The following is a 19,722-nucleotide window of genomic DNA, read 5'->3' as shown; positions in this document are numbered from 1 at the left end:
AATCTTAACAGGTTACAATAATGTAAAGGAAACCTGGGCAAAGGGGGAAAAAAATCTACACAGACATAATCGTACAGTATGTGCATGAACTTTCCAAGGAGAGATTCGTGGTACTTGCAAAACATGTTGAGGCCAGGAGTGCCCCCTCCTGGCTTTACTTTCAACAGCAGCATTTTTGAACAGCGTTGGCTGACTTCTTAGGGGTAAACCCACAAGGCATTTCCTGTCAGAGGACTCAATATAGTGACTGAACAGCAACTAGAAGTTCTGATGCAAATTCACAACTGAAACCCCATTCAACTGGAAAAGTCTTACATAGATCTATAGCTTCACAATTCAAAATATATACTATTTACGTCCAGTGTAACTTTTTTTTTATTTTTATCATGTTCAAGTTTGAGAAGTTCCGACTTACTCGATTCAGTTCTAGGCTGAAGTCTCTGCTAAACTTTCACAGTTCACGCTGCATGGTTATTTTAAAGTTAACAAACATTGATACTGAATGGATTTCAAACACCTTTTTTGTCCTTAATAAAGTAGAGCTACTGAGGAACAGGAAATGCACAGCAACGTCACATGACGAGAAACAAATAATTGCCAAACTGAGAAAAGCAGCAGGAAAAGTTAAATAAATAAATACAAAAGGAAAAAAAAGCAAGGGTGAGAAAAGCAAGAGCAAGTGTAGTGCACGAATGTAGCGCAGCATTTGCTCCTGGTCTATCGATATACGAGGTGGGATATGGTGCTGGATTTGAAATTGAGTTGATGATTGGGCACAAAGTTATGATGAGGATTTTTGCGGGTGCACACGTCACTGCCGTAAAGGCTCATGCACATGTCGCACGACACCTTGGAGCAGTTCACGCACGTGTGAGAAGCTCCTGGTTTGTTGCAAAAGCCACAGCGGGAGCCGCCCACACTCAGCCGCTCAACTCCGCCGCTGATGCTGCCACTGGTGATGGAGCCGACCACCGGACTGGATCCCGAAACCACCGGTTTATTAGGAAACAGCTTGGCGCTCATCACAGCCTTGTCCAGCAGCAGCGAGTGGGACTGAGCGTGGGGAAGCGGGTGAGGGTGAGGGTGAGTGTGCGAGTGGGCGTTGGAGTAGACGGACAACTTCTCCTTGATGGGCATGTAGCCATCCAGAGGGCGGGAAGTTTTAGAGTAATCCTGGAAGCCGCAACAAGGCGACGGTTCCACCGCGTGGCAGGACGAACACAAGATCATGTCGCACCTCTGGCAAGAGGAGAGCGACGGGCAGGCCATGCCGCAGCCCTGGCACTTCATCATGTGCCCCTTCAGGACCCAACTGTCCCGCGATTCTCGAGGCTCACGACTCGGCGGTCTAGAGGGCGTCTGGTGGCCGCCCAAGCCCCTCTCCGTGTACAAGTCCACCTCATCCAGGGAGGACAAGTGGTAGGAGTATGGCTCGGACGGGGGCGACTGAATAGGAAAGAAGTCAGCCACTGGGCTGTAAGAGGGCGGAGCCGCCACAGGGTAAAGCGAGGGGCTAGGTCGGATGATTTCATCCTTCATGTCTTCCTCCGTGTCGACGAACAATGGCTCTTTGCGGAGGCTTAGTGAGGCCTTTAATACCGGCTTGCTGGCTTGGTGCCAGTGTCCTGCGCTGTCTGTTACATCCACTGACTTGGACGGCCGACCGCTTCGCCTCAAGTGGGCACGGTCGATGTCCATTGGCCGCACTGAGAGGCGGGACAAGTCTCCAGTAAGGCCGTCTCGTTGGCGGAGGGCGTCGCCACACCCTGCTGCGTCTTCTCTGGTGCTCCTCCTCACCTCCACGGCATCCAGCTCCGAGGCAAAACCCCGAGACATGGACACCACTTCACTGAGGAGACGGCATTCGGCCTGGGCGAGAAGCAGCTCGAAGGAAAGCTGTCGAAGGTGCGAGGCTCCGCCTGGATGGTCCCTGACATGGTACTGCAATTCCTGGTCTCTCGAATAGCCCATGGACCGTAGAAGTGAACGCAGGTCCGCGTCGCATATCACTGACTGCAACTGGTACACGTATGGCCCTGTGAAGGTCTGGAAGAGTAAAAGAGAAGTCATTAAAGGGTTAGTTCACCCAAAAAATTGAATTTGATGTTCATATATCGCATATCCAGCGCGTGTATTTTAGACCTTATCGGAAGTGAAGCGCGTTCCAGGCTTTCGGATATAGCGTTGTATTTGAGATGATAAATTATATAAATATGGCTCGATTTCTTACTCAAACTGATCATTTTGTGTCTTAAGACATCAGACTTTGTGCATGTTGTCCAAGCATGTTTTTTTTTGTTTTTTTTTCACGGAACGTTACCCATTCACATGATTATATGACCTACACACAGCAACGGTTGAGTTAAAAATCTTCATTTGTGTTCTGCTGGAAAAAAACAAACACACCTACATGTTGGATGCCCTGGGGTTAAGCAGATAAACATCACATTTTCATTTTTGGGTGAACTTACCTGTCAAAGGCAAAGAGAATTATGACTGTAATGAGATGTCTTGTCTCATATTTTTCACAAACAAACAAGAAAATGTGAGGTATTCATAAAAGGCTCAATAATTAACACCAATTAGCAGATGCACTGCAATCTTCCCCGGCATTTGTTTAACTTGTTTCCTCTGATATATCGTAGCTCACCCAAAAAGAAACATCTTTCCTTTTGTACTTCATAGAAGCCAAGCATGGAAATTAGGGCTGTGCAATATATCGAAATTATTGAAATATCACAAATGTACATATCGCAATATACATATCGCAACGGCATGCAATATCTGAATGATTTTAATAGGCTACTTAAACATTGTGAAAAGTGTACGTTTTAGGTCGTCGCATATAGCAGAGAATAGACTGGGCACACGACTACTGTTACTTATGTGACTTGCTTGATGTTAAAAAGAGTTATAAAATGCAATAATTTGCAGTGCTGCCTGACACACACCGAAACGTGAATGATTTGTGACATAAATGTTTGCGTAAACACTGTTGGTCCCTTTCAGAAGGTGTAGCGATGCTTTCTTTTCCCAGAAAGACTGTGAAACACAAATGGTTTCATTCTCAGTTTTTACATTTTTTTAAATATATAATTTAAATAGATTATACACACTAATTGCAATATCGAATATCGCATTATTTAATAAGATATTGCATATCGCATTTTTCTTCAATATCGCGCAGCCCTACTTGGAACTATCCCTATAAAATCATTTAAAAGGATAGTTCACCCAAAAATGAACATAATCCCATGATTTACTCCCCCTCAAGCCATCCTAGGTGTATATGACATTCTTCTTTCTGACGAACACAATAAGAGTTATGTTTTTAAAAAATGTCCTGGCTCTTCCAAGCTTTATAATGGCAGTGGATAACCCAAAAAAGTGAATCCATCACCATAACTATTTTCCGGCACACGGCCGTATGCATGTCGACTTTCGTCCAGAAGAGTAACCTTTGACGCTAGGAGTAGCGTAAGCTTTAGAGCCACTCATAGGGCCCTATAATTTGCATATTAACGCAGAATCTAATGTTAACGCAGATTTTCCCAGAATTGTACATATCTGTAATGAAATTCTGTTTTGTGTGGGAGGAGAATGTATGCCTGAGGAAAATGCAGAGCGGGGGAAGCAAATCTTGGCGACACAACTAGGGCTGCCCCCAAATAGTCGACTAAACGTTAGTCGATATGAAGAGGGCTTGGTCGAATACATTTTCATTAGGTGGTTAGTCGCAAAAAAAAAATCACGTGAAAAAAATTATGCAATCAGGGGCTGCGCAGTCAGGCCCGTTTCACACATACTCCGTCTGCAGTGTGTGTGTGGTGCGTATTTTTTTCCGTACCCATGTTAACGGGTTACAGCTTTCACACTGCACGCGGATGCAGTCCTGCAGCAGTAAGTCCGTACGTTTCCGTTTTTTTTGATGCTGTTTTTGAATAGCCTATTGTAAGTTTCTAATTTAAAATGTTTGTGATTTTTGGCTATAACCTATGTTTAAATGTTTTGCCACTTGTGTGAGCTAAATCTAAAGTACTAGGCTATAAATATTAATAAATTAATTTAATAAAATGTTGTTTCAATGAAGGCTAGTACATTATCCTGACTTCTATGAAAGAGTAAACAAAGAGAATTGCAATTCTGACGAGCTATGTTCAGTTACAACTTTTGGACTTTATAAAAATTATGAATAAATGCTGTTTGTGGTGTGCAACAGCGGATCAGTTGCGGACTACAAACGCAGCATATGTGAAAGCACAACAGGGCGTGCGGATCCTGTACCGCATACACAACGCAACACGCACCGCACACGCACTGCAGACGGAGTATGACATGACATCAAAGCAACGATCGGTCAACGAGACCTCGCGCCTCGCGGTATACCAAAGAGCACTTGTGGGAGAGGTGTCTGGCTGATGCTAATAATTATGTCAGGAAAAAAGTCCAAAGTGTGGGATCATTTTGAAAAGTCGAAGGACGACCCTAAAAAGGCTGTTTGCAAACTCCGCAGGCAAACATTTGCCTATCACTCGTCAACATCGAATATGTCTTATCATTTAAAACATGCAAGTAGTAACGTTTCCTTTTTGTAGTGTTTCTGTTTGCTATCTGTTAGGCTATATAAAAAAACAAGTATTTTTATAACGGGTAGGCTATACAAATAAATAAATACATATTTTTATTTATTTGTTTTTATAAAATGCAGAAGTTGTTTTTTATTCTGTAAGAAAAATTAGTCTGACATTTGCATTTTTTGTTTCAGTTCAAGACTCATCCGTCGTCTTAATGGCAGTTTGCGGCTTTGCTCTGATATTTTTGATCTGTATTAGTGTTCTTTAAATTATTTGTTCCACATTTTGTCTTAAATATTGTTGTTCTAAACAATTTAATCAAACACTTGTTGGCTGTTGATTTGTTTGCCGCCTTCTTTGTTTTATTCTAAGTTTTGGCGTTGTGCGATGTGCCATGTGCATTTATTAAATTGTACGTTTTTGTTATTTTTCCTTTTGAACAATATAAAAAGTAGGCCTATATTCATTTTCCACTGTATTTTTATACGAAACAGCGTTTTTGCTACAGTAGCCTACTTTTTTGGCCTAAGTTATAATAGGCCCTACGTTTATTTCATTTATTTTAAAGAACGAATTTTAGTTAATTTTATTCAAAACTGTTTTTTTTTTTTTGGACATGTAACTGTTACAGTTTGCATTTTTGATAATAAATTATTAAAATGCACAGGCAGTCTGATTGCTGTTTTTAAAGTTATTTTTAGCCTATAACGTTCCGGCCACTGATTTTTGTGTCCGTAAGCGCTGGCCAACTTTAAACGCTTTACTATTCTGTTTTAACCACTTCATTTTTATTTTGAACGTGCTAATATCATGCTTTAGCATTTTCTGTCATATGGAAGTGTTAAACTTCAACTTGGACTATACCTTTCCCTGTATATACACAAGTTTTTATATTAATATCATAAATGAACGATTATTCGACTAATCGCTAAAATGCAGGAGTGTTAGTCAACTAGGAATATCTTTAGTCGGGGGCAGCCCTAGACACAACCCCTCTCGTCATTTCAGCTCGCCATTCAAAACAATGAAAGTATGGCGAAGTTGGTCTCTGCTTTCATCAGCAAAAAGGTTAAGGCTCGTGTATTGCAAATACAGACAAATATTGTCCATTCTGTCCGATTTTCCAATGTCCATTGTCATTCTCGTGCTTTGATTTATGAAAGGCATATTAGGCAGCATATCTGCTGGGAATGCGACCGTGTTCCCCTCTGTTCCAAACACATATGCATTAGGGGTGTAACGGTTCACAAAATTCACGGTTCGGTTCGATACGATACACTGGTGTCACGGTTCGGTTGGGTACGGTTCGGTATGTTTTAGATACAGCAAAAAGAAAAAATTGGCAGATAAATTACCTTTTTTTATTATTTTTTTATTAAAACTAACAAAGTATGATTTTTTTTTTTTTTTTTACATTGAACAATGATGGAGCTATACTTTACCCATCTTCTATGTAGTTACAGGAATAAGACATTAGCTCTTTACATTAGCGTGTGCGGTGCGTGTGTTGCAGGAGCCCCATGGCCAGTTGTGCTTTCACATATGCTGCGTTTGCAGTCCGCAACCGATCCGCTGTTGCACACCACAAACACAGCATTGATTCATTATTTTTATTTAAAATCCAAAAGTTTTTACTGAACATGCCTCGTCAGAATTCCAATTATCGTTGTTTACTCTTTAATAGAAGTCAGGTTGCGTAGCCTACTACATTTATACAACATTTTATTAAATTCATTTATTCATATTTATATACTTTAGATTTAGCTCACACAAGTGGCAAACATTTAAACACAGGTTATAGCCCTAAATCACAAATATTTTAAATTAGAAACTTACAATAGTCTATTCAAAAACAGCCGACTCTCGTCTTTTCTTTCGTTTTTAACCCCTTTTAAAAGAAATCCTGCAGGTCAAAAAGAACTTTGCTTTTCACCTCCAAGAAAGTACGAGTGCTCTCCATTATGACACATTTTTTTACCTAAATGCCAGGTAAGGTGTCGTTTTGTTGCTTTACTTGAGAAAAAAAAGCCATGTGTTGACTTTGAAACAAGAGTATATTTTAAATGAGATGCATCTGTGGTGAAATTACTCGATTTTCGCGTCAGTACATGTTTATTTTAATGCGAACAATGTTCTATCACTTTAATGCAGCAGTGCAGCGTAGCAAAAAATAGACTCGGTACGAAAACGATCCGTGCACTGCTGCAGACGCAACGCTCCTGGAACGGACTGATGGACAGCATCCGCGAGCAGTGTGAATTCTGTAATCCGTTAACATGGGTACTGAAAAAAATACGCACCGCACGCGCATGCAGACGGAGTCTGTGTGAAACGGGCGTTAGGTCTCATATCCGCGGCTATAAATGGACCACTCGCCGCGGTGATGTCTTTTGCCATTTGAATAAGTTGGAAATGTCTGTCTAAATGCTGCGGGGATAGTTTGTGGGATAGTTTGTGGCTGTTTCTCCTTTTTATCGTCTTGTTGTCGGCGTAAATGAGTTGATTGACAAGACATGATTTATTCCCGCTGATACCATCAGCAAATGCGACATACCGTTGTTTTTAGTCCATCACTCTTGCCAACACCATCATAGCTTACAAAGAATCCAAAGTTCACCCAAACACCAGACCTGTTGGTTATTGGAGGATCTTCTATTTCTGGTCTGTTAAACGCAATAGTCATTTTGCCACGAGCATTCAGCGCGTAGCCTACTGAGTAAGCGAGCACCTGACTGAGCAGCCTAAAACTTATTTGGTGCTTTTTTTTTTCTTTCTTTCACTTCGGCGGTGTCAGGGGCATTGGCTGTTATGTCGTTTTGGTTATTGGGCTACCTTGTTGAACGCATATTATTATATTTCACACACTTTTTTTATTTTCCAAATCTAATTAATTAGTCCAAGAACCGTTCGGTACATAATGCGTACCGCGTACCGAACCGAAAGCCTCGTACCGAACGGTTCAATACGAATACGCGTATCGTTACACCCCTAATATGCATATAACATGCTGTATATATGGGTAGTTCACATGATAAAAGTAACCTTAAAGTTAAGATAAGCCTCTCATTTAAAGGGGCCTTTGAAGTTGGGCAAAAACTTCTGGCAGTGTTGTGTTTTCATGTATTTTATTTTTATTTTTCACAGCTTTGGATATTGTAATGGTGATTGTTAAACACACAGAACAATTCACTACATGATTTCATGATGAAATGTGTTATTTATTAGTTATTTGTTCTATTATTATTCAATTTCTGTACCTTTCTGCAGGCCATTAGGCCTGTACATTAGCTATTATTAAAGGGATCCCCTGGTGTTGAGACTTGTATGGCTTAATATAACATAAATGATGTCTCTTACTGAATTATGTAGTAGAAAACCCATGAAAGATCTACGTTATTTAAAAAATCGATTTTATATTTGGACCATGGGCGGCGCCATTTTGTTTGCGTTCTAGGTTGATGACGTAGATTGGTTGAACTCCTCAATCAGCTGGCGTTACCCGTAGCTATTTTTACCACAACGCAACTCGAAAATTGTTTCAGAGTTAAACAAAACCAATGAATTGCTTTGTACTTGTACTTAAAACACACTCAAACATACATGTGCAAACAAACTCACCTACACAAGTCACAAACAGATCGGCGGGCGCGCACACACACTTGACTGCGCTGTCTCAATCGAGATGTTGGGCTGCTCAGTCTCCACGACAGGGGCTGAATCTGAAATCGACCCCCTATACCCTGAAATAGGGCATTATTTGAAGGGACGGCCATTTGTAGTGTTGTCCGACACCATAGTGGACATGTTCGAGTGCAGTCATTCAGTCTCACGTTGCACCGCAATAACGAGTGTACAGCCGATTTACAAACAGCTGTCCGACTTCACGCACTCGATCGTCTTCATTCACTCCTTCAAGTTGTATTAGTGAACAAAAGTAGCGAAAGTAATTTGTGTCTTAAAAGTGAAAGTTTAAAGATTGAGGTTAATTCACTGAGCGTGCTCAAACTTTAATGCACAAACCAATCCCATGCATCATCACCAAAACATCCTGCCTCTCTTCCTCACGTTAACTTATCCCATCATCCTACCTAGATATTTCCCTCTGCTGGATACATTAGGCATTACAGTTAATCTACTGCATATCAACAGTCTATCTATGATATCAACACAGGGAATAGTGATTGAGGGTTATGTATGCGCGCACGCAGTGCGTGTGTGTTCGCGCCGATCTGTTGGGGTGTGTGTGAGTCTGTGTGAGCGAGAGAGTTTGTGTGCACATGTATGTTTGGGTGCGTGAAGTCGGACAGCTGTTTGTAAATCGGCTGTACACTCGTTATTGCGGTGAACGTGAGACTGAATGACTGCACTCGAACATGTCCACTATGGTGTCGGACAACACTACAAATGGCCGTCCCTTCAAATAATGCCCTATTTCAGGGTATAGGGGGTCGATTTCAGATTCAGCCCCTGTCGTGGAGACTGAGCAGCCCAACATCTCGATTGAGACAGCGCAGTCAGGTGTGTGTGCCCGGCCGCCGATCTGTTTGTGACTTGTGTAGGTGAGTTTGTGTGCACATGTATGTTTGAGTGTGTTTTAAGTACAATTACAAAGCAATTCATTGGTTTTGTTTAACTCTGAAACAATTTTCGAGTTGCGTTGTGGTAAAAATAGCTACGGGTAGCGCCAGCTGATTGAGGAGTTCAACCAATCTACGTCATCAACCTAGAACGCAAACAAAATGGCGCCGCCCATGGTCCAAATATAAAATCGATTTTTTAAATAATGTAGATCTTTCATGGGTTTTCTACTACATAATTCAGTAAGAGACATCATTTATGTTATATTAAGCCATACAAGTCTCAACACCAGGGGATCCCTTTAAGTGTACACATGAGTGAGGTCAAGTTAAACAGTTTAGTTAGAACTTTATTTTATACTGTGCATGGTTGCAATGTGCTAAATAAATATTTGCATAATTTGTAATTGATTTATTATTTGAAACTTTTATATTAATTTATGCAATTGCATTGCCTTGATTTTAAGTAAAGTTACACAGTCATAGCCATAAATGCAACGGTTACTATTGGTTACAATTACTAATAATTGGCATAATATCTTTCGGTGTTTGGTTTTTTTGGTTTTCAGCCTTGGTTTCCTCTTTTTCGGTTTCGGCCAAGAATTTTGATTTCGGTATATTTGTCGTAAAAAGCAAATGTGATGTTTGTTACCTCAATAAATTTAAGGTCATAAAAAACTGAATTTGCAAAAATTAAAACGGAAAAAAACGGAATTTGGGAAAAAATAAAACCGATTGTATAGGGCCCTACACTCACGGTTCAAACAAACAGGGCTGGGCAACGAACTCTTATGTCAAAATCCTCTGACATTTCCCTCTAAAACATTCTCATTTTAGACTTGTGACCGGTGTTTTGCTTTGCTCTACTGTGTTCATCAATGCCTTTGTCAGAAGCTAGTTATTGTAGTTTATAAATCATCACTTCACTTCAGAAGGTCTTAATTAACCACCCGAAGCCATGTGGAACACGTTTATGATGGATAGATGCACTTTTATGGACTTTAAAACAGAAACAGCCATTCACTGCCATTATAAAGCCTGGATTAGGCAGGACATTTATTAATATAACGCTAATTCTGTTTGTCTGAAAGAAGAATGTCATATCCACCTCGGATGGCTTGAGGGTGAGTAAATCATGGCTAATTTTTATTTTATTTTTGGGTGAACTAACTCTTTAATCTCGACTCACCTTAATGCAACGGAACTCCTTCTTCCACGGAAAGAGCAGCAAGTTGGTACAGATGGTTTCCAGCGTTGCAAAGGCTGTCTCCAATGTCCGCAAGTTTGCGCCTCTCTGAGTTCTCAGCGAGTTCTCCGCGATGTCGTAGAAGCGAACCATGCGGAAGCGCTGCCCCGGATCAGGCTGGTAAGAGCCTAGCAGTGCAGTCGCAGTCGAAATCAGTGCTTCCTCAGTCTTAGCCCCTTGCTTATCTCCTCCTCCTTCACCGGTTCCCTCCTCAAGCCGATTCTCCAGAGATGCCACATACCTGCGGAACAGATCTTCTCGCAACTTGGCATCCATTGGTGGCAGTGGGCTGCGTAGCTTGCAACCTCCTTTCTTAACCTTTCTTTAAACGGGCCGCCTTGCCATCTCAAGGCCTCTCTCCCACTAGACACCGAAAGACCTGGGACAACGGTGCAGTATGGTGGGGAAAATCAGCAAGCTGTGATCATCCGCCAAAGGAGTGATGTGTAATAATGAAAGTGAAGATGTGCTCAGTTTAATTTGGGCGTACACCTTGCCCAGTGCTCTTTCCTACCATTATAGGCATCTCTGGGTGCCTCATTAGCCAAAACACCTCAAAAGAAGCAACATGGCATGAGAAGGTGGTTGGACTGGGGGCTGAATGGAGACTCCTCACCTTTTTGAGCCCTTAGTGTCAGGTCTCCCCCCTGCAGTCGGTTGAAGGTCAGGGCTTGCAGAGAGGAGCACACATTAAAAACACCATGTCCAATGCTGCAACGAGAGAAGAACAACATGTGTTTGAATAACACCACTCAGTGTAATAGGCGCAGGGGGCTTGCCTCAGTAGTAGTTTTTGAGTTTATTGCCATATCAGCATCACCGGCTGTTACACGGCAGATACATTTAACAACATAATGTGACCCTGGAGCACAACACCAGTCATAAGTCTCACGGATATATTTGTGGCGATAGCCAACAATACAATGTATGGGTCAAAATGATCCATTGTTCTTTTGTGCCAAAAAACATTAGGATATCCATGAAATTCCATGAAGATATTTTGTAAATTTCCTACCATAAATATATAAACAATGTATTAGTAATATGCATTGCTAAGGACTTAATCAGGAGATTTTCTAAATATTTTGTTTTTGGACCCTCAGATTCCAGATTTCCAAATAGTTGTATCTCAGCCAAATATTGAAAAAAAGATTATTTATTTACTTATGATGTGTATCTCTCTCTCTCTCTCTCTCTCTCTCTCTCTCTCTCTCTCTCTCTCTCTCTCTCTCTCTCTCTCTCTCTCTCTCTCTCTCTCTCTCTCTCTCTCTCTCTCTCTCTCTCTCTCTCTCTCAGTGACCCTTATGACTGGTTTTGGGTCACAAATCATAAATACAACATAATGAAAAGAAACATTTTATAAAATTCATCCTGCACAAACCTAGTACAATTCTATGAAAGATTCTTAAAATATACCTGTGCTAAAAGTCTCATAGCATTAAAGATTGGACAGTTCAAAAGTATATGTTTCCCAGACAAGTTGGCACTACAGTATTGACATTTTTGGCTTACCTCAGTTTATTTTCCTGCAACAAAAGAGCTAGGTCACAGTGCAAGCGTGCATCACAAAAAGACCAAATCAGGCCATGAGAATGAGCATATTTGTGATATAGTGGTCAAAATAATTATTCCATAATTATCGTCATATTGAGATATGCATGGTAACCCCCTCCCCCCACACACACACTTTTTTTTTTTTAAGTTTACTGAGTTTCAGCAACATTAAACTACTATACACTGTTGAATATAATTTATAATTATGCAATAGAGGAATATTTCTGGATCATGATACTAATAAAATAATATTATTTTTATTATAACAACAAAATACCTCTCCATGTCAGTTTTAAATATCGCGATAGTATGATATTGTGAGTTCAGTATCGCAATTTATATTGAATCGTGGCATGTATATCATTACACACCTAGTTAGGCTTAGATGGAAGCTCTTTTTTTATCTTCTGAGCTTTTGTGAATGGACATTTGTGTAAATCTGGGAAATATAATGACATATGGGTTGAACTGAGAGCAAAGTTTGAAAGTTAGCTCCTGCTGGAAGACGCCATTACAAAAATAATTATCCTCCACTAACAGCCATTAACATGTAGGCATGTATTTGGGAAACAAAATAATGTTTTTTTATTATTTTTTTGCAGGCAACATAATATATATACACTGGGAATATGGCATTATAATTTAAATCAAAAATTACTGCAAAATGGACTAAACTTTCGACCGGTCTGCCTTTGACATAGAGTCAAATCAGACATTATTCAGACAGCAGATGTAATGTTTCACTGATGTGAACAGGGCACTATAATTACATTTATGTAAGTGAGGATAGCAAAATAAATTAAACTGTGACAAATTATACAGTGGACTACCAGTAAAGTTGATAAAAAGTTGGGACCAAAATGATTCAGACACTTTGACCTGACCATGTTTTGCTTTTTCTATTAAAGTTATCTGACATTATCAAGATGAATTTGCTCTGACACAGTTTAACAGTTATTGTCATATTTTATTACAATTCTCTCAACTATAGCAAACAAACTGTGATAATGTGAGGAAATTTTGAAGGTGTCTGAATACATTTTGGTTGTATGTATTATATCACAAACTACTTCATTGCTCATTGGTTAGGCTGGCAACTGACAGTCACACATATACATACACTATACGCCACACTTTACATCTATTCATCTATCTATCTATCTATCTACATCAGGATATCATCCTATGATAAAATCACAATATCTTAATGAACATGGAAAGGTAAAAAAATAAAATAAAAAACACAACTCAGGGTTCGTAGAGAACAGTGAAGTTAACACATGATGATTTCTGCCTAACATTGCATTGCTACAGTGACAAACAGCGACGTGTGTTAGCAACAAAGCTAATATGAGTCTCGTTTACTTAGTAAATAAATGTGTCAAAGCCCCAGACAGTCCGATCTGCTCTCTTACCTGGTGTTTATTAAAGGGATAGACATTAAAGAAGTCGTTACTCTAGTCTAACTCGTTTCAACCCCATCTATGGCAGCTATCAGATGCAGTTAGCACACCACTGCTAACATTAGCGCATTTGCAGGGCCCTGTAAACCCACACACCACATAATTTAACCATACACCATCCAACAATTACTTTTTAATTACCTCAATAACAGCGAGACGTGATTGTAAACATGCCCGTTCAGTGTCGTGTAGTGCTGGGCACCATTAATGAGCCGCCCTCCTCCCCATCATCCAGCGACACTTACCTTCATGTTCCGCTGGAAATCCCCAACGCCGCACTGCGCATGCGTCACACTGCCTCCTCTGCGCGCTCCCGAGGCTGCAGGCTGCAGATGGAACTAGCGTTCAAATCTCCGATTCATTCACCGAGTCGGTTCGGCTACATGATTCGATTCATTGGAGTCACCGCTTAAAATAGTTCCCAGAAGTCCCTGCGCTGCTGCGTTCAACGTCCTCTTTTTTGTAGCCTACTTTTAACAAAATTTGCTCAAACACTGAGTGGTTTTCAGTTACCGTAGGACTGTAGTTGTATAAATATTCAGTGATAATGCAGTTGCTGTCATTCCAGTTGACAGCTCAAATGTTACATTGTTTACCTTTCTCAACCACCAGTTGACGCTCTTAAAAAGTTATGGCAAGCCAGATGTACTTTTATTAATTCCCTGAATGAATTCTTGATATCAACAATTCAATTTTCACTAGTTAAAATGCTCATGCTAAGCGCAAATGAGGCGGTACAAATGGTACGAAATGAGCGGTTCAGGCATTTGTGAATCACGCAAGTAAAAAAAAAAAAAGAAGTTTGGCAGAGATTCACGCCGCATTAACCAGTGGTGGCGTTTCACAAAAACCTAGAATAGGCTATGGCATGATACGCCAATAATCCCAAAAAATATCATTATCTTAACAAAATATGGACAAAATTCACTAAAAGAACTCAACAGACTTAACAACAATCCAAATTCTGAAATAAGCCTTCACTGTGTCCTAACCTAGCTAGTCTCTGCAGCATTATGGCTAAGACAAAATAAAAAATATGACAAGTGCTGAACAAATGATGTGCTTTATTTAATGTAAAAAATAATTTAAAGTGAGTTTGAATATCATTTTTCGTGACCTTTATAGACATAGCCTTACTGAACACAACAATAAATAATTTACCTCAGATCTTGAAAATAAAATAAAGGAAACAACTATGTTCAAACTGTCAAGGTGAACACACAAGTGTATTCTATGATTTAAAAAAAATGTTTCAGTCAATCAGCATGTATTTTTAATCATGTTAAAATTGTGTACAATTTAGGAATTTGATATTGTACTTATCAATTTCGTTGTGAATGCAATCAGTGTGCTTGCAGAGAGCCTGCCCACACGCTCTTCTGATTGGCTGTGATTTTTGATTGATCTCAGATCGAGTTTGGTTTGCGGTTAAAAATCTTGTTGCATCGTGTCTGGTTAGGACATGGGGTTAAGTTTAAATGTACTTTTCAAAGCTGCAACAGAACTAGTGAGAAGCATCATAAGCCGTTTATTTCCCCTGCTTGTCTAAATGCTAGGGTATGGCAACTGCCATACTCTGCCATACGCAAATACGTTAAAAAAACCTGGTGGTAAAAAAAAACCCTGGCGGTAACCGATCAGGAGTTTGCTTTAGTAGTGACAACAATGAGGACAAAATCATATGTGGATACCCAGAGCTGTACAATACATCTTCGTAATTTATAGAAACAGGAATAAAAAGGATCTTGCTTGGAAGAAAGTGAGTAAGGAGGTCGGACAATCTGGTAAGTTGTAAAAAATGCTCTTCACTCAATTTGAGCTATACATAGCCTATTGAGACTACAAGCTAGTTAAAGCCGACAAATTGCGTTTATTCGCATATTTTAAAACAATCCATATCAGCCATTTCACAACGAGACGAGCCGCCTGCCAGAAGCCCCTTCCATGATGCGAATTTCCATCTGTTGATGAAGCGAGTAAACTCAAGATGTTCAAGCGTACAACTACGCTTGAATTAGGGATTTGCGTTCGATTCAATTTCCTTAGTCAATCATTGGGAGAATTAACGATGGACTATCGATTAATCATTAATATTTTAATAATAAAATTACTGATTTAACTATAATAATTTAAAAATGCAACAAATACAACTGCACAGTGTATTTTTTCTCAATGAAACCTTTATTACAAGATCAACTTGTGGCAGACAGTTAAACTACGCTCAGTTAGCCAAACCGAACATACAGTATGTCCGCGTGCATATGCGTTTCTGTAGCGTGTCTGCTGCGTGGCGTTTTCTATGCCTTTGCACAATAGAAGAGTATCTGACGCGTCGGCGCCGTTGCTAGGTGACGTACAGGGAAGGCCTATACTTCATGTTAAACATAAATATATAGCCTACATTGACGGCAAAATATGCTACATAATATTTCCAATAGGTGCAATATTTCAAAAATGATAGTTTAAAAAAAAAAATACAATTACTACTATCTGCATTTATGTTAGCCTAGAGACTTTCAAACATCAAAATGTAATTTATTAATACACTCTAAAACTCCAATTAATAAAATGTTGGAAGAGCAAAAAAATATATGTTGAACTAATTTTCTTACTTGTGCTTAGTTAAGAAGACTAATTATATTAAGTCTGCAGAAATATATTTGAAAAACATTAAATTAATTGATATTTTCAAATCCAGTTAACATTTAGAATTGCAAATGTTGACTGGACTAATAAACGCGAATCCAGTCAACATTTTATAAAAGTAGGCTAGGCCTATATGGCCAACACAATATTTTACTATGGTAAATAGATTTTTGTTTGTGCTGTTGAAATGGGCTGTTAGAAACATTTGATAAAATAGCCTATATCAGAACAATATTTGTGAAATTAAATGTATTTTCGATGTTTTGTTTATGATGGTATCTGCATTATAATGAGAAGATGGATCCTACAACACTTACATATTACATATTTAATATACATATATAATTCATGAACGTATGTAGTTAATTGTGGCATTTAATCTGCCTAATTTTAATGAATACGTACAAGAGCTTGTTTGACTACGCGAAAGGACCTGTATTGCTCGTTTGATTTCCCGGAAGCATCTCTGGAGTACTTTGATCCGCGGAAGGATACAGATCAAAGGACTTCGCGAGGTTCACCGAGAGGCAGCAGCAGCAATTTTGAGGGTGCAGTTCACGCGTCAGGTAAGTGTTAATGATTAAACTGCAGACAAATATGTCGAACATATTTGTGGCTTGTGTGGATATTTAACGTTAGAAGTGAAGTAAGAAGTAAATTAGAAGTAAATATATGCAAGGGAAATAGGGATTATTTAGGCCTAAGTGATGTCTACATCAAGTTCACTCATTGAATAAATGATTTACGTTACATTAATGTGCTCTTAAACCATGTGTAAGTAATAACACATTATTTTGTTTTAAACTATAATACTATATAATGTATTTTAGATTTAATCTCTGCGTGTTGTGTGCTATTTTTGAGTCAGACAAACTTTCTCTCATTAGCTATAGGCCAAGGTGCCGTGGTGATTTTTATACGTGCAAATTTACTGAAACATGTCAAACGTGTAACTTAATGTAGGCCAAATAATGCACGCTATTTAAAGTTAACGTTACGTGGTTGTGTTGAACGTGATTTTTTTCGCGTTTCAGCTTTTGAAATTGTCCCGTAAATTAAGGGAACAACATAACCATGAATACTATGATAAAATGGCACTCATTTCATCGTCCTCACAAGTGGGACGAATTCTAAACTTTAGTTTAATCACATATGCAAGTAAATTCGTAATATTGATAAAATGTACAAAGAATATTTTTTTTTCTCTTTCTTTCTCCAACAGGGTGTGACCAAGATATCCATTGATGCTTTGTCATTGCAAAGTTTCTCATCCAAGCAAGTCAGTTCTTCTTAAAGGGATAGTTAACCCAAAAATGAAAATTCTGTCATTTACCCTCATGTTGTTCCAAACCTGTATGAGTTTCTTTATTCTGCTGAACACAAAATAAGATTTTTGGAAGAATGTTTGTAACAAAGCAGATAGAGCAGCCAATCACTACCTGCTCTATCTGCTTGGTTACAAACATTCTTCCAAAAATCTTATTTTGTGTTCAGCAGAACAAAGAAAATTACACAGGATTTGAGCAACATGAGGGCGAATAAATGAGGACAGAATTTTCATTTTTGGTGAACTATCCCTTTACCAGCTGAAACACTGACAAGTAGCAAGAATGCTCCATTGTATCTACTTTGACTGTGTGTGTAGTTTCAAAACTAAAGGTGCATTAAAGACATTATAGAAAAGTGACAAGGGCTTTGGTCATTTTTTTATGATTTAAAGAAATTTGAAATTAATTCTTATGAAAATGTATTGTTTGTATGCCAAATGTTATAAATGCAGATGATACAATGTGCTTTAATTTGTTTTTATCCTCACTATAACATGTTGTAACTAGTTCCACCACTGCAATTTCTAGTAACAATTAAAACCATTTAAAAATGAAACCCCTTATTAAAACGTTTTAGTTGAATTAATTATAAAAACAGGTTGAGTAAACGTACATTTTAAAGTTGAAGTCAAGTTTAAGCCAACTAAAAATTATTAATTCAATTAACTTAAAAAAATAATTGAGCAAATGTACATTTTAATGTTGAAGTCAAGTTTGAGCCAATTAAAAAATATTAATTCAGGTAACAATTTCTAGAACGAAATTGAGTGAACGTAAAGAATCTGTGGAACTAGTTACTAAATAATAATTAGTTGAAAGCACTAGAATTTTTTTACAGTGAGGGACGGATGCACTTTGTTTAAGTGGTAGATCATTTGAGTCGTGGCCGTGTTTTGTGTTGTGCATTGCAATGTATGCAGTAGGGATGGCTCGATACCACAATTTTAGCTTCGGTACGGTACCACAATCTAATACCGAAGTACAGATATTAAATCGATACCACACGGTCTGATATTAGCGCGGGTATATTGCACGCGAATGAGTTCAATTATGCAAGTTTTGAGTTTATAAAGTGGGAAATAACCACAAATGTTTATTAGTAAATTAATCAGCAAAGCTTATCACATCAAATCAGTCATTTGAAAACTTTCTTGAGATAAATAATTTCAGGAAAATATCTCTCAAAATGAGCAAATTGCTTCTGGTTTCAAAAGACGTTGCACTACACTAAAGCAATCTGCACAATCCGATATAACATTTCACGCTCGTCTCGGGATGGATAACGCAAATCATTTAAGCGATTTTATAGCATTTCGCAATAACAGTTACAGGAGATATGAGCTCATAACAACGACACACACACACACACACACACACACACACGCCTGTAACTTAAAGCTCGCACATTACACATTAAGTTTCCTTAAACAGTCAAATACACAGAATTATGTACAAATGTCCGTCTTTAGTGAGTATTCACATAAACACAGGCGGTTGTGTCTAACGCGGATGTAAATAGTGCAATTGTACGCATGCAAATATTATGAGATCTAAATGTCATTGGTTGAAACGAAAGCTGGAGATTGTGATATTCGATCTTATGTTAGGCTGTGTGTGTGTGTGTGTGTGTGTGTGTTGATCAGTGTTAAAAGAAAATAAATGTCTAAATGAGATGGTTTGAATGATCACTGACCTGTCGATCTCTTCAGAAGTCTTAAAGTCAGGATAGTGACATATGCTTGGCTAGGCTTGATGGCTCTTCATCAGTTTTATAAGCAAAGTAATTACAAATTTCACTTCTACTCCTCTCTTTATTAATTCGTTTTGGGCATCTTGAGTGAGATTCAACTGCTTTATCCATTTTGTTTGTCTATGTTGTCACATTTGCCGGTTGTTTCGGGTCAGTTTGGGTAGCGCGCTGCCATCTAGCGGTGAACTTCGGAACAGCAGCATATACCGAAATGTGCAAAATCATGATATTGTACCGTTTTAAATAAAATATATACCTGTATTTTTCCAGTACCGGTATACCGCGCATCCCTAGTATGCAGTGAACTATTTTGCTTTTTAAATCAAAATGGTCCCACGCCACACTTATCTTCATGAGTAATTCTTTTAAAATCAAAACGGATCACATATAACCGAGCACGGTGTCAAATATTGCACCCTGGTGGTAAAATATTTAATTGCTGCAACACAGTGAATTTCATTGAATTGCTTCAAGACTCACACTACGCAATGCAACCTGCATGCATTATACAAAAGCATTAGATTAATCAACAAAAAATTAATGTGATCGATGAAAATTTTAACAATCAATTATCATTGATTAAT

General features: G+C 38.7%; 1 protein-coding gene across 3 annotated transcripts; it reads right to left on the bottom strand.

Moving 5' to 3' along the window:
• Positions 1 to 357: 357 nt before the first annotated feature.
• Positions 358 to 13,730, bottom strand: spata2 (spermatogenesis associated 2). 3 transcript variants are annotated; one of them, XM_067446968.1, is made up of 4 exons: positions 13,556 to 13,682; positions 11,014 to 11,108; positions 10,341 to 10,776; positions 358 to 2,046 (listed from the first exon to the last, which is right to left on the bottom strand). In XM_067446968.1, the coding sequence occupies exons 3-4, from the start codon at positions 10,671 to 10,673 to the stop codon at positions 718 to 720; spliced, it is 1,662 nt and encodes a 553-aa protein (XP_067303069.1). In that variant the 5' UTR covers positions 10,674 to 10,776; positions 11,014 to 11,108; positions 13,556 to 13,682; the 3' UTR covers positions 358 to 717. The 3 variants fall into 3 exon arrangements, with proteins under 3 accessions (XP_067303069.1, XP_067303068.1, XP_067303066.1); XM_067446967.1 differs by having other exon boundaries at positions 10,341 to 11,108; positions 13,660 to 13,730; XM_067446965.1 differs by having other exon boundaries at positions 10,341 to 11,108.
• Positions 13,731 to 19,722: the final 5,992 nt, after the last annotated feature.

Source organism: Pseudorasbora parva, chromosome 6 (assembly GCF_024679245.1).
Source record: "Pseudorasbora parva isolate DD20220531a chromosome 6, ASM2467924v1, whole genome shotgun sequence".
Classification (NCBI taxonomy): Eukaryota; Metazoa; Chordata; class Actinopteri; order Cypriniformes; family Gobionidae; genus Pseudorasbora; species Pseudorasbora parva.
Note: the sequence above shows the minus strand (reverse complement) of the source record. Positions and strands in the feature narration are given on the sequence as shown.